This window comes from Sander vitreus, chromosome 2 (genome assembly GCF_031162955.1).
Source record: "Sander vitreus isolate 19-12246 chromosome 2, sanVit1, whole genome shotgun sequence".
NCBI lineage: Eukaryota > Metazoa > Chordata > Actinopteri > Perciformes > Percidae > Sander > Sander vitreus.
Window position 1 is genome coordinate 30,005,731 of NC_135856.1, and position 13,445 is coordinate 30,019,175.

The 13,445-nt window shown below is 42.8% G+C and overlaps 1 protein-coding gene across 1 annotated transcript; it reads right to left on the reverse strand.

The window, feature by feature from the left end:
* Positions 1 to 339: 339 nt before the first annotated feature.
* Positions 340 to 10,294, reverse strand: LOC144527335 (polycomb complex protein BMI-1-like). Its single transcript, XM_078265267.1, has 9 exons — positions 10,164 to 10,294; positions 9,330 to 9,457; positions 8,450 to 8,546; positions 8,309 to 8,364; positions 8,044 to 8,173; positions 7,826 to 7,865; positions 7,592 to 7,690; positions 3,464 to 3,544; positions 340 to 1,089 (listed from the first exon to the last, which is right to left on the reverse strand). The coding sequence occupies exons 2-9, from the start codon at positions 9,445 to 9,447 to the stop codon at positions 709 to 711; spliced, it is 1,002 nt and encodes a 333-aa protein (XP_078121393.1). The 5' UTR covers positions 9,448 to 9,457; positions 10,164 to 10,294; the 3' UTR covers positions 340 to 708.
* Positions 10,295 to 13,445: the final 3,151 nt, after the last annotated feature.

Here is a 13,445-nt window from a genome sequence, read left to right on the forward strand (position 1 = left end):
GAATTGAGTAAATAGAAATGCTTCTCCTATCGGAAAATACTTGGTTTGGATTACGAGATCGGACCTTGACAAAAGTGCATCAACAGTTGAATGTAATGTACCTGTGTTAACCTGATGAGCGGTTGCTTATACAGCAGTTATTATCATGACTGTTCAAAGGCAAGGATTAGCTTCTTTTTCTGCTCCTTCTTCTTTACATCCGACTTCTGCAGCGATGAACACTGCAACGCCTTTCAGCATTTTGTGTCTCGAGTGTTGCGGAGCCAAATCAATGTTGATGGAAACTACAGTATGGAAATGAAACAGACCCACTGCATATACAATACAAAACGATTACAATATCTTGTATAAAAGATAAGTTTATACATATGTATGCACACATGCTCACATTTGATACATACTGTACAGTTTGTATGTGTGCACTGTTCTAGTCTAACAAACATAAACGCACATGCACACACACACACACACACACACACACACACGCACGCACGCACGCACGCACGCACGCACACACACATACATACATACAAGTGTCTTTTTGGCTGCACTTTTCAGTCTTTCCTGCTGACAGATGATAACAGTAATCTGCCTTCCTGTTTGTCCAGAAGGAAGAAGGCTCGAGCTCCTCCGTTTTTTTTTGTTTTTGTATAAAGAAAAGAAGGGAGCAATTCAAACACTGTCCTCCCTGCTGCCCCCGTACACACGTTAGGTCGTCGGAGGCAAACCGCTTTTGTCGCCTCCCCTCGCCTCCTCTTTGCCAGCCCCAGAGCTCGTGCCGTTGACAGTCACCTTCCGAGCGTTGGCGCCCTGTTTGGAGGCGAGCGTGTGTCGCTGAGTGTTGTTGGGCGCGGTGGTACCGTTGGAGCTTTGGATGGTGGGTGAGAGGTTGTGGGACGCGGCGGCGGACTGCGAGGAGGCTCGCGGCGGCTGGGCTGCGGCCGGACTGTGGACTTTGTCGCTGTGGGAGTCGCTCTCCGATGTCGGGCTGGTGTTGACGCCGTCGGAGTGGCCCTGGGCGGCAGACTGTGACGGCCTCCTGCGCTTCCGGGTGGGTTTGACCAGATACTGCAGGGGGATGGGTCCAGTCTGCACAGAGGTACACACATCGTTAGGACTGTGGATAGTTTTATTATTCATCACAGGACTTCCTGTCTGTAATGTGTGATTTATGGACCTGCGGAGGCTCCACACAGAGCTTTCACCGTAGCCTACTGTAAGTGGCCTGAAGTTTATACTTGTGCGTTGGTGTGTGTGTGTGCGTCGATCTAATAGCAGGGCCGGCAGGTGTGTGTGGGGAGTGTGTGGTAGAGCGAGTGAGAGAGTGACAGTGATGAGCTTCGGAGCGAGTAGCGACTCTAGAGTCATATAGGCCACTTTCCTAAAGCCAAATGGCGTGTTATCTGTACGCATTTTGAGCTATCCACGTGTATGTCTACACTGTATACAGCGGATGTAAACATACACACCACGTGGCGTGTTATCGCGAGAACGTCACATGCGTGTAGAAAAAAATAAAAAAGGTAGGGTTTAAGGAAAGAACATTTGGAAAGGCTTTACTAATACTAAAAAACGACAAAAACACGACGGTGACCAACGTCACACGCTTAGGAAAAAAATAAACCCATCCGCCACCCCAACCAACCTCCGTACTTTCATACTACTCACTACGGCGATCATTCACATGTAATATAGGTCAATGGAGGCCGTTGATAAACACGCTAAAAAACGCTTATGCGTCTTGATAACACGCAAAAATGGCATACGAATTGGCGTGTCATACATACGCCACTTTGTGAGATCAGTCTGCATAGTGAGAGAAACAAAGTGTCTCCCCTGTGCTTTCTGACGACGGTCGGAAACCTGTAGCAGGAAAAGTTAACCCTCTCCTTGATTTCATGTTCATGGAGAAGGAGAACCAGGAAATGAGTCGGGGGAATGCAACGCTACCAAACCACGGCCGAGCGACGTGTAGTTACATTTTTCGTGAGGTGCACGTCAGGCTACGGCGTACGGTCCGGGTCTCAAAGGTTGAATGATAATATGTTATGTTATAAATCCCATGAAAAGACCAGAACCATCAATGAATAGATCCTATTAACGTGTGGTCTGTGAAGTCAAAGTCTCATATAATCTTATTCCTCTGGGACATTGGAGCTCCATTGTTGTACTAAAGCTGACAGAAACATCAGTGAGCCACACTGTTACACTAGGTGACATGTTCCTTCATTACTGTACTGTAGTTTACTTTGACTCGGTCCCTCATCCACGGTCCTGCTGCTGGAAATACTCACTAGAGCACCAAATGTGGATTAATCCACTGCAGAAAATAGTCCCCAACAAACGCGCCATTTACTCCAGTTTGAGTAATGTTTGCTAAACACTGCAGTGCCCATCTGTTTTTTGTGAATTACTGAGTTTAAACCAAACACTTTTTGAAAAACAATGTTTAAAAAGAAAAGTCCCATCCTAGTAAGAATGATTAGGCCTGGGCTGAGAGCCACAGAGAGGGTCGGATGGAAAGGTTGGAGAGTATTTTGGTCTTTTCATTGGGATTTGTTGACAATAACAAAAACACAGAATATCACCAGCGTCATCCTTTAATACACCCTAGTCAAAATAACAGTGGTTTCTGTTGACAAAGGCTAATTTGTTTGATTTTAGCAGGAAGTGCTCATTTCGTGTCCCATGTCATGACGTCAATCTCAGTTGAATCATCTCACACAGAGGGTTAACAGCGCACTCTGTCCACCCAGGATGTTCCAATCTATCGCAGGCATGTCCACATAAAAATGGAGTTTATAGCAGATGGTCAACGACATGAATATGGACAACTACAGAGCACTCAATCAGATGACACTATTGATTTTTTTTGGAAGATCATGCCAACAACAAAAACAAACAAAAACGGCAGAAATTAATGTGGGATTTATGATAAAAGGATGAAATTGGTTTCCCCACGTTTTGACCCATTGAGACAACTTGTATTTTAGAGCAGTGGTTAACAAAGTGGGGTCATTTATTTTCACTATAATTCTATCCATAAGTAACACAATGACAGAAAGTATAACTATTTTTGGTTATGGCTTTCATACACTTTCTGTAATAAAATGCTATTAGATAGGGGGACCCTGGGACAAAATCTTATCATATAGGGGTCTGCGGTCTAATTTTTTTCGTTGATGTGAAACATTTGGGAACCACTGTTTCAGACTATCTCCCTTTAAAACCAACGACTGTGAGACTTCCATTCATCCCTATGTTCACAAGAACAGATCGCATGACTGATTTGTTTTGGTTGAAAATTGTCAGCAGTAATGTCATGTGATTTTTAGTATGTGCAAGTCCTGGAAACACTGTAAAGAGGGGGAAATTAAATCACGCTAAGTACTCGAAACACGAGAATGATAATCATAATTCCGTGGTCCACAGTAAAAAAAAAAGTATGAAAGCTGCCACTCACTCGTCTCCACTCATAGAAGTAGGCAATATCCATTAGTGTGTAGTAGTCCTTCAAGGGCTCGTCTCCATACAACACCTCCACCTGTAACACACAGTCAAAAGCCACTTAACACAACGTGACCAGCAGAAAACAGCCATCTGCCAGATCTCCCTTTAAAATATTCACATTTCTTTCTTTGGAGGTTAGATCTACTCTACTGCGATCTGTCCTGATGGGTGCTAATGTATGATTCAACTCAGCAGGTGCCAACCAGTGTGGAATTTTAGTATTTTTGGGCTGAAGCACACATAATAAAAAGCCTCCTTTTAAATCATAATCAACACGCAGCACAATAAAAGGAAGGTTTATGGTTGCCGTTGTGTTCCCAGCGTGGCTCTGCAAGTTGTCACGGCGCGTGGTCGTGCACTTTTGAATTTAGTGGTGATCCATTTGTCCGTGCGACTCTTCTGTCGCGCCGCACTCCACTCTATTCCTACGGGTGACGTCAAGTGACTTCAACGTGCACGCAAAGCATTCCGGGAAGGCGGCGATGCATTTGAAAAAAAATGCTGCGCGTGATGAAGCTGGCCGATGCTTATCTTTATGCAAATGAATCCGTTGAACGCGACTAGCCAGTAGAAGTAGACGAAAATCTTTTTAAACTGACTTTTCTCGATCTGAAATGAAGACAGATTCAGCAACTGCATGGCCTATTTCTTGCTTAAAATGTTTTCAGAAACACGTTTCGGTGAACTATTTTCGTAAAATACAAGACCGTATTCTCAACGAGCCGCCATGACACTTGGTTGAAATTCTCGAGCAGCCAGAGCCACGTCACGCGTTCGTCCAATCAGCTGCCAGTCAAGGGCGTGGAGCATCAACCATGGATGTATTACGTCGCAACACTACACTTCAGTCGTGTCGCCAAAGTGGATCTGTACTGTAACTCGGCGCGAGCTGCGCATTCAATTCAACAATGGTCGGCTGGGAAGACTCGCCAAGCAGGTTCGCCTCTACAAACATCTGTAAGGCAAACAGCCTTAAATACGTGTTCCGAGAGAGCCAACATACTGGGAAAATGAGAGACGTTTAGCTGGAGGGAGGGTAAAAACATGAGAGCGCTTTGTCAAAGCTAAGAAAAACGGCCTCATGGGAAGAGTGTTGGTAACATCGAGCGGCAGACAGTCATTTCGACTGGAAGATAAGCGACAGTCCCATTAATAATTAGAGTACACAAATGCAATGTCTGGCGGTACGTTGGTGTTCACCCTGGATGTGTTTACTACTGTTGTCAGGCAGCCTGCTTTCCTTTACTTCCACTCTCTACTACTTCTTTCTTAATTCACAGATTATTTTGTTTGTATGCTCCCTGGTGTTTCAGAGAATCCTGCATTCAACAGTGCGTTGTGCATTATTGCTCTGTGCATGCTTGTAGCTCGCGCACCATTTACGGAGGCCCACGCGAGTATAAAAACAAAGCTTAACATGCTGTTATCACTGCTTTACTTGAATATTGACCCACTGCTACTGTTGGCATCCCATCCTGCTTCCAGGCAAGCCTTTGTTCACTGGCTTCAATTACGTCTGCATAAAAGTTGAAAGGCTAAGTTTCTATTAGGGCTGAACGAATTGGGAGGGGGGGGAAAATCAAATTGCGATTTTTCTGCCAGATATTGCAATTACAATTCTATTTGCGTAACAGATAAAACATGTCATGGAGCATTATAACATGAGACACCATCAAAACTGCTCTATATTCTTATGCAAGGATGAGAACATGGATAGGAGTTTCCAGCAATAAGAGTCAAACACACAACATTTATCACCAAAGCTAAAGTTCCAATAAAAAAAAAAACATATCAGTACTTTCCTGTAAACTGAAATCTCTGATATGCCTCAGTTCAACAGCAGCATCTACATATTGCACCTTCTACCATCAGGTTAAATAAAGTAATACAAAATAAATGAAAAATCCACTGAAAATAGGACATTTCTGTTTACAAATCTGTGTATTTATCTGGTGGGACTACAAGGCTAGCAGTGTTGCTACTGATTTTGTATTATTATGTGAACGCTCCCAGGTCAGAATAAGAGGAGGTTTATTCATTCTTTCCATTGGGCCGACATGGTGTGAATGCAGCGTTTGACTAATGGGACCTGTAGTTGTTGCTAGATGTTGTTAGAGACTCGGTATCCAAGTTAGCATCCCTGAGTCATGACTCAGTGCACTTGGCCGTAGATGATTATTTCTGGAACATGATAGCTGGGGTTTTCTGTCCATATTCTGTACTAGGACTGCACGATATGAGGAAGATATGAAATATGGTTGTTGAATATCACCATAACGATATTAATTGCGATAAACAGATAGTAAAGTGTACTCAGCTCTGAATTTCTGCTGCTTTCAGTGTTCTTTTACTGAACAAATTGAGCATTGAATTGAACATAAAATAATTGCGGTTAAACAAAGAAACCACGATTACGTTAAAATTGACAATTAGGAAATTATGCAATAATTGTTACAGACCTACTTGTAGCAGCAAAAAAAGCACAGGTGTAATTATTAAAATTATTATAATGACTATATTCCGTTCGGGTAAGCCAGTTCCAGGGCCCTCTTATTGTGAATGCTGTGTCACTGGGACCTGTAATGGAACAGAGCCACCAGCTGCTAGTAGCTAACGTTGTCTTCCATCGATGCAGGTGTTGCGGCTGTAAGCAGTCTAAAGCTCGATTTATGGTTCTGCGGAGGCTCCACGCAGAGCGTTCGCCGTAGCCTCCGTAAGTGGCCTGATGTTTATACTTGTGCGTTGGTGTGTGCGTCGAGCCGGCATGTGTGTGTGTGTGTGTGTGTGGGGGGAGTGTGTGGTAGAGCGAGGGAGAAGTGAGAGAGTGATGGCGATTAGCTTCAGAGCGAGTAGCGACTCTAGAGTCATAGTGAGAGAAGTGTCTCCCCTGTGCTTTCTGACCAAGGTGGGAAAGCTGTAGCAGGAAAAGTTAACCCTCTCCTTGATTTCACGTTGTTTATGGAGAAGGAGAACCAGGAAATGAGTCGGGGGAAATGCAACGCTACCAAGCCCCGACGTGCGTTGCCGCGGCGTGTCGTTACATTTTTCGAGAGGTGCACGTCAGACTACGGCGTAGGCTACGTACGTAGGTTTGTGTCTCCACGTACCTACGTATGTATCCACGCCGTAGATTTTACGGTAGAGCGGGCGCCCATATATAGAGGTTTACTCCTCGATGCAGCAGGCCCGGGTTCGACTCCGGCCTGCGGCCCTTTGCTGCATGTCGTCCCCTCTCTCCCTCCCCTTTTCATTTATTCAGCTGTCCTGTCCTTTTAAAAAAAAAAATTTTAAAAAAGTGCTGCCGCGAGGGACTAAACACAGAGATAAAAAAAAAACACACTGTGATGCGCTGAAGATCCAGTTCAATCATTTATTCCTCCACACGTAAAATACAACTAATGGGCCTACTGCAGTCACCAAATGTAAAGTGACTTTGTGGTGTGAATAAGTGCGTGAGTGCGGTCAACAGAAAGCGTTTGGTCCCAGGCTCACCCCAACAGGCGAAGCAAACCAATATAATGTTATCACTTCCGCCCAAACCCCGGTGAACACGCCCACCACATACAATATATGTGCATAATGTAATAATCTATGAATAATAAAACTAAGACCATAAACAAACATACAGGAGAAACATGTGGCTCCTACATCAGGGAAGTTAGAGCACTTTTTTACTAAAACCAGCTGCCTGCTACAGCTGAAAACAAGACTGACGAGAGCAGTAAAAGTGAACCAAAACAGTGAATTAATGGGCCGACATTAGTGCAGCTTTAATGATTTTGCAGTTGTTGCAGCAATCCCCCCTCACTTTGGGCACATGCTCCGTTAGTTATCATGTTGCACTGACGGCTCACATATCAAAGTACTGATTGCCAGAGGTCTTTTAAAGCTGACTAAATAAGTGTGTCACCTAATATGATCCACCTTTATAGCAGCGTTTACGATCGTGCGATCACGTTACTTTCGTAGTTAAAAGCCCTTTTGCACGAGGCATTTGTGTTATTGTGTCTAAAGCGGGGAAGTTTGTCATGCAATCAACACAGCAAGAGTTTCTGCGCATGGGTACAAAGTGTCTAATTACCCGGTAGTTGTTCGGAATATCCATCTTGCTTCGGAGGAACTTTGCTAAGTGCATGACGGACATGGCTGCTGGGCACTGCAGGAAGCGTTTACCATTGGACTGAGACGAAAGAGAAGAGCGGGGGGGGGGGACACATGAATCCAAGGTCAAGACCAGAAAGCCACATTAAAACGTGTGTAGGCTTCAACTACTGCTTCACCCAACTTAGCTTTTTATCTAAAAAACAGGCTTTACCTTGTCTCCTTCCATCTCTGAATGCTGCCTCTCATTATTTCTGCAGGAAAATATACAATACAAAGAAAAGGTGGTAAACATTAATTAACTATTCTTTCCACACGTACAGGAAACCATATTCACAGAGACATACTCAGGTGTGAATGGAACCTTTTTAGGTGTATACAAGGTTCCCACAGCTTTTTTTGTTTTGTAAAAATGAGAAATGATTGACTCACTTGTTCCTCTCGTAGAACTGTATAGACAGACTGATGATTTCATCCTCTGCTATGTTAAACGTCTCCACCACTTCCCCTGGTTCCAGCACACGGTTCTCTGCGTAGAAGTCCCGCCTCCGTTTCATCTCATCTGGGTTCAGAAATATGTGTGTCCATTGGCAAAGAAATCATCCTCATGAAATGGGAACTTATGACAAAAGGTTGAGACTTAGAGCCTGTCTAAAAACCGTTTGTTGCTCTAGAGCTTTAAGGCACGTGGTCTTACCTTTGAATAACCCCGGAACAAGCTTATAAACTATATCTTGTAGAGTTTTGTCTGCTCTGGAAAAGAAATAAAACACCGTGATAAGCATGATACTCATTGCATTCAAAAGAGGTTAACCTAACGTAAACCATCAGAACTTACCTGATGCTGAGCTGTGGACATGTCTTGTGAACCTGAACGTCACATCGAGGGCAGAACTTATTTGTCTCCAGGAAGGCAACGATGCAAGTTTTACAAACTGTACAGAGAGAGAGGACACAGACACATGCTAAAACACTGCTCTGTATCAACAGCAGTGGACTCGAGTTATTATGACACTTGCAAATTCAATGTAATAAAATTAAGGATGTCCCGATCGGTATGGGCATTTTTTTTTAACTGATCTGGGATCGGCAGTCACCCTGATCACCTTACACCGATCATTAACGTCGGTAAATTCTGCACCATTCTAGGGAGAAGTTGATTTTTATATATTAATTTAAAAGAAAAATGCTAGCTGCAAGTTATATGTATTGAGCTAAAGACATCTGTTAGTTACTTTGTTTACGTAGTTATTTTTGTAAGCAAAGAAACAGTCTGCAGCTCTATTATCTAGGCAAATACAAGTTTTGGCTTGGGACTCAGATCTATCTGTAGATAGTCAATAATATTTTTTTATCAGATCGGGAGCCCAAAAAGCTGATTGGGACTTCTCCAAGTAAAATAATACAATATTTTTGATTCTACGATAGAGTTTAATCTACATCTAATACACAGTGTCAACAAACATGGAAATGTTTCACATGGATTCCATTAGGATTGTTGTGCACACAGATGTTCCCTGAAGTAGACTTTCCTACTGACCTGATTTCAAAAATGATCATTGAGGTGGGGGGGTCATCATGCTCACCTCCATACAACCACAACATGAGCAGGAGCTCTACACAATATGCATACAGTTGTAAAGTCTGCTAATTTCATGCCAGGGTTAATAAAAATCACTGCATGCCTGTAGGGTTATGATTTCATATTAGGAACTTACAGGAGTGCAGGCACTCTACTATGGTTGTAGCATCAATTAAGTAACCAGCACACAGTGGGCATGTAAGGTGTGCATTCAGATCTGTGATTTTAATCCGGTTGGGCTGCATTTTATCCATCTGGACAGATCTGCAGAGGAAACACATAACAACACGAGAGCTTCTTGTTATTACACAGTAGTAGTATAGGGCACAGGAGCCTATGTAAACGTGCTTGTTAAGACTATTATAAAAAAAAAAAAAAAAAGGTCTTTCCAAATGGTGAATGAGAGGCTGCCACAGTGCTCCCCCAGACGGTGTCTGCAGCTCGTCCTTGGGACAGCTTAGTGAAAGCACAACAAAGAGAGCTGATGGCCAACCAAAAAAACAACAGGAGTGACATGTTGTAGCGAGAAATAGCAAGTAGAGAGCAGGAGCCGTGCAGATATAAATGCAGGCTGTGTGAGCTGCTGGTACACAGCAGCAGCAGCAGCAGCAGCAGGCGAACATTGAATCGCCCCTGTGTGGCCTCATCTTGTGCATCAGCGCTGCTACTCGGCCAGCGGAGCAACAAAGAGCGGTTCCATTTCCCCCGGAGCTCCGCCGTGCGAGCCGGGCAGCCGGGCACCGCGAGCACACCCATCCAGAGAAAACAACACTGACTGGGGGGGTGCAGAGACCCACAGAAAGCCACACTGGTACACAAAGCAGCCATCTTAAATTCACTGACAGGGCTGGTATCAGGAGGAGGCGAACAAGAGAGACTCAAAATGTGACACCGTGCACTTTGTGTGCGCCGAAGCAAAGAGCGGCGCGACGGGCCTGATAACGAGCGATCGCCGACGCTTCGTTCCTACCTGATTAGACATCAAAGTTTCCCTCTCCTCCACAACGAGGATCCAGGTCAATTATTTGGACTTGGACAGAATTTGCAGCAGCGCCAGAAAATGGCTTTTTTCAGCCCCGTCAGAGGACTGCCCATTTTGGATCACGTGATAATATTTTGTCGCCTCGTTCACGGGGCATACAGGGGTATGCTCTGCAGGCCGTGCTCACTTTACACTTTTATTTACCCTGCACGGGCCCGCTATTGCTTTGGGTTTTCATTTTTATTTGACCTTATTATTCATTTATTTCAATAAGTTGCACAGGAGAGGGATCAGCCACGCCCTCTGTTTGTCTCTCTCAGACTGTAAAGTATTTTGTCTGCATTATACAGAGAGAGAGAGAGAAAAAAAGAGAGAGAGAGGCCCTGCAGGCCTCACGTCCCGGGCCGAGCTGTGGGTTGTCCCACAGGGACGTGTGGAATTTAATTGAAAATGTGCAAGTCTTTTTCCATTTCACTTTTTTTTTTTTTTTTAATTAAACAAAAATAATAATATCGGCTACCAGAATATATATTCATATTATAAATGATATACGGAAGAGGATATAGGACCAATGTGAAAAAATGTAGGCCCATTTGAGTTCTAGTTTAAGTTTAAAGTTAGAATTCAGAATTTAAAGTCAGAATTCAGACTTTAGTCTCAGAATCCTGACTTTAAACTTAGAATTCTGACTATATTCTCAGAATTGAACTATATTCTGACTTTAAACTGAAAACTCAACCTCACTTTCCCCATTGGTGGCCCTAATTCTCTTCTGTATGGATACAGTACAACTATAAATCAAAGGATAGTCAATCAGATTTAAGAATGATAACAGGATTTACATGGACAGAAAAACGTTGGTGATGTCTGATCAAATACATGAGAGTTTATTTTTAGTATAGACTATGCATTACTGGGATGCTGAAGTATTCTTACTACAATCCAATGAAATACATGTTGAACTGAGTTTTATTTGTATCATGTGTTTAACCATTTGAATCTGAGATTGGAAATCTACTTGTCCAGTTAACTTCCCTGCCAATATAAGCAGCACAAATGTACAGACAAATAGGACAGCTACAAATAAACATGACTATAGTAGGGTGAAGAGAAAAGGACAAAGACAGAAGAGCAGGGCTGAGAGAGTTTCTGTGTCAGAGTAAATCAAAACACTGATAAGCATTAAAAAGGGCAACAATACTGTGAACCAGAGATCTTCAACAGGGGGTCAGGGACCCCTATGGGGTCCTCAGAGTTACTACAGGGGGGGGGCCTCCAAATATTTGTTAATTTAAAAAAAAAAACGTTTGTTCAAATTTAAAATGTAACATGAATCCAACATATTATTAGCAAATATAATTGATGATAGGCTAACTGGTCTATACAGAAGATAATGTATTTACAAAGGTAGCCATCCACAGATACAGTTTATCTTAAGGATTCACTGTGCCACATGTATGTTTAATATTAAAAGATGATTAATAAAATGCCAACAATTATTATTCTAATAGCTTAGTATTATGCACTAAGAAGTTATGTATAAAGGCTTTAGGCCGCCCTACACTTTATTGTAGGCCCAGTTCTTTCAGTTAAGGGGTCCTTGGCTTAAAAAGCGTTGAAGACCCCTGCTGTAAGCTAATGAAGTGACAGCAGTTCCCTTAGGTAACAGGCAGAGATGATCAAAGCTTTCTTATCAAACTCAGTGAGAGCCCTGGGGTCAGATTACACAAAAGAATACTGATACTGCAAACTATACTGACTTCCATATTTGTGGATGTTAACATTGATGAAAGCTTTCTGTGAAGGCTCAGTCACAACACTACTGATGGGGTGGAGATCTGACTAACTGGACATTTGACAGGGTAAATACAGTGCACAGAGGTAAATGGTGATTGCATGCTAGCAGTACAAGGACATGGTGTTGTTACAGAACAGCTCTTTCAGAATTAGGAAATCTAAGGAAAACTTTTCTTTAAGAGGAAAAACAAAAATTCATGCTAAAGGGAATTTTATTCCTTTGATTTTGGACGGTGCAATCTTTAACATGAGGTCTCCTGAAAGAAAACAACTAAAATATATTACACCTAAATTATTACAACTGAGTGCATCTTGTAGCCCAGTTTAACGATGCTGAACATTTATTAAGGGGTGCTTCAGTCATTTAATATTTCACTTTCATAAAGCTTGGACTCACAAGAAACAGATTTAAAAAAAGAAAAAAAAAGAAAAAGGTCAAATATTAAGCAGCAGAGGCCGGGGCGGCCTGGTAGCTCACCTGGTTGAGCGTGCACCCCATGTTCAAAGGCTCAGCCCTTATCGCAGCAGCCTGGGTTCCAGTCCAATCCGCGGCCCTTTTGTGCATGACATCCCCCCTCTCCCTCTCCCCCTTCCTGTCTTCAGCAGTCCTGTCAAATAAAGGCCAAAAATGCCCAAAAAATAATCTTAAAAAAAGCAGCAGGGGCCAAGATAACCTGACTTATAGTCCTTATAATATAATAAATATAAACACCCTTGTCTTGTCCATGTCCCCTGATTGTTACCCAGGTTTTCTTTTATAAATGTGTCATCTCCAATCAAAAGCTGAGATAACCCTGATGACATCATCAGGGTTATTTTTAGACTTGACATGCAGCTCCTCACAGAAGACATTAAACAGCTGTAGTCTCGCATTGCCAGACCTTCCTCCACAGCACAGGGGAGGAGGGTCTGGCAAGTCCACACAGCATTCCGGGATGGAGCAACGGTACCGCGGCAAAATAGTCTCGGGAGGATCTTGTTTTGGTGGAACGTGTATACTTTCAAAAGTTGTTTTAGTCGTGCACAGGGACACCGTATAGGGGGGAAAAGTTAGGATAATTCCAAGGGCCCATGACTGACAAGGGCCCCAAAAAATAGGTAAAAACTAAAAAACTTAAATTATTAAACCATCATCATTCAGTAAATATATTTCAAATATAATAATACAATTAATGATCTCTTTGTTTTTACTTGTTTTTGGAAGTAAAAGTTAAATATCCCCATTGACCAAAAAGTAAACCGACCACCCCCCTGTATCTGCATGAAATGGTTTGGTCCTGCAGTAGCGCACTCAGTGACGGTGTTTAGTTGCAGTCAGTAGATCCGCCAGAACTACAGTGACCACAATGTTGCCAAGTAACGTTAAATAAAAATCTGGTTTTCAAAAAAGGAAAGAGAGAAAAGAGAGAGAGGAAAGACAAAGGAAAGGGTGTCAAACTGTAACCCAGTTTTTCACCAAGAAAGGTGGGTAGC

What these genes read in the sequence shown, in the direction of transcription:
- LOC144527335 (XM_078265267.1), bottom strand. Translation starts at nt 9,447, where the DNA reads ATGGATAAAATGCAGCCCAACCGGATTAAAATCACAGATCTGAATGCA. An exon ending in TGTCCACAGCTCAGCATCAG is followed by an intron (nt 8,365 to 8,449) that starts GTAAGTTCTGAT and finishes TTTCTTTTCCAG; the next exon opens with AGCAGACAAAACTCTACAAG. An exon ending in ACTTCTATGAGTGGAGACGA is followed by an intron (nt 1,090 to 3,463) that starts GTGAGTGGCAGC and finishes ACCTCTGTGCAG; the next exon opens with ACTGGACCCATCCCCCTGCA.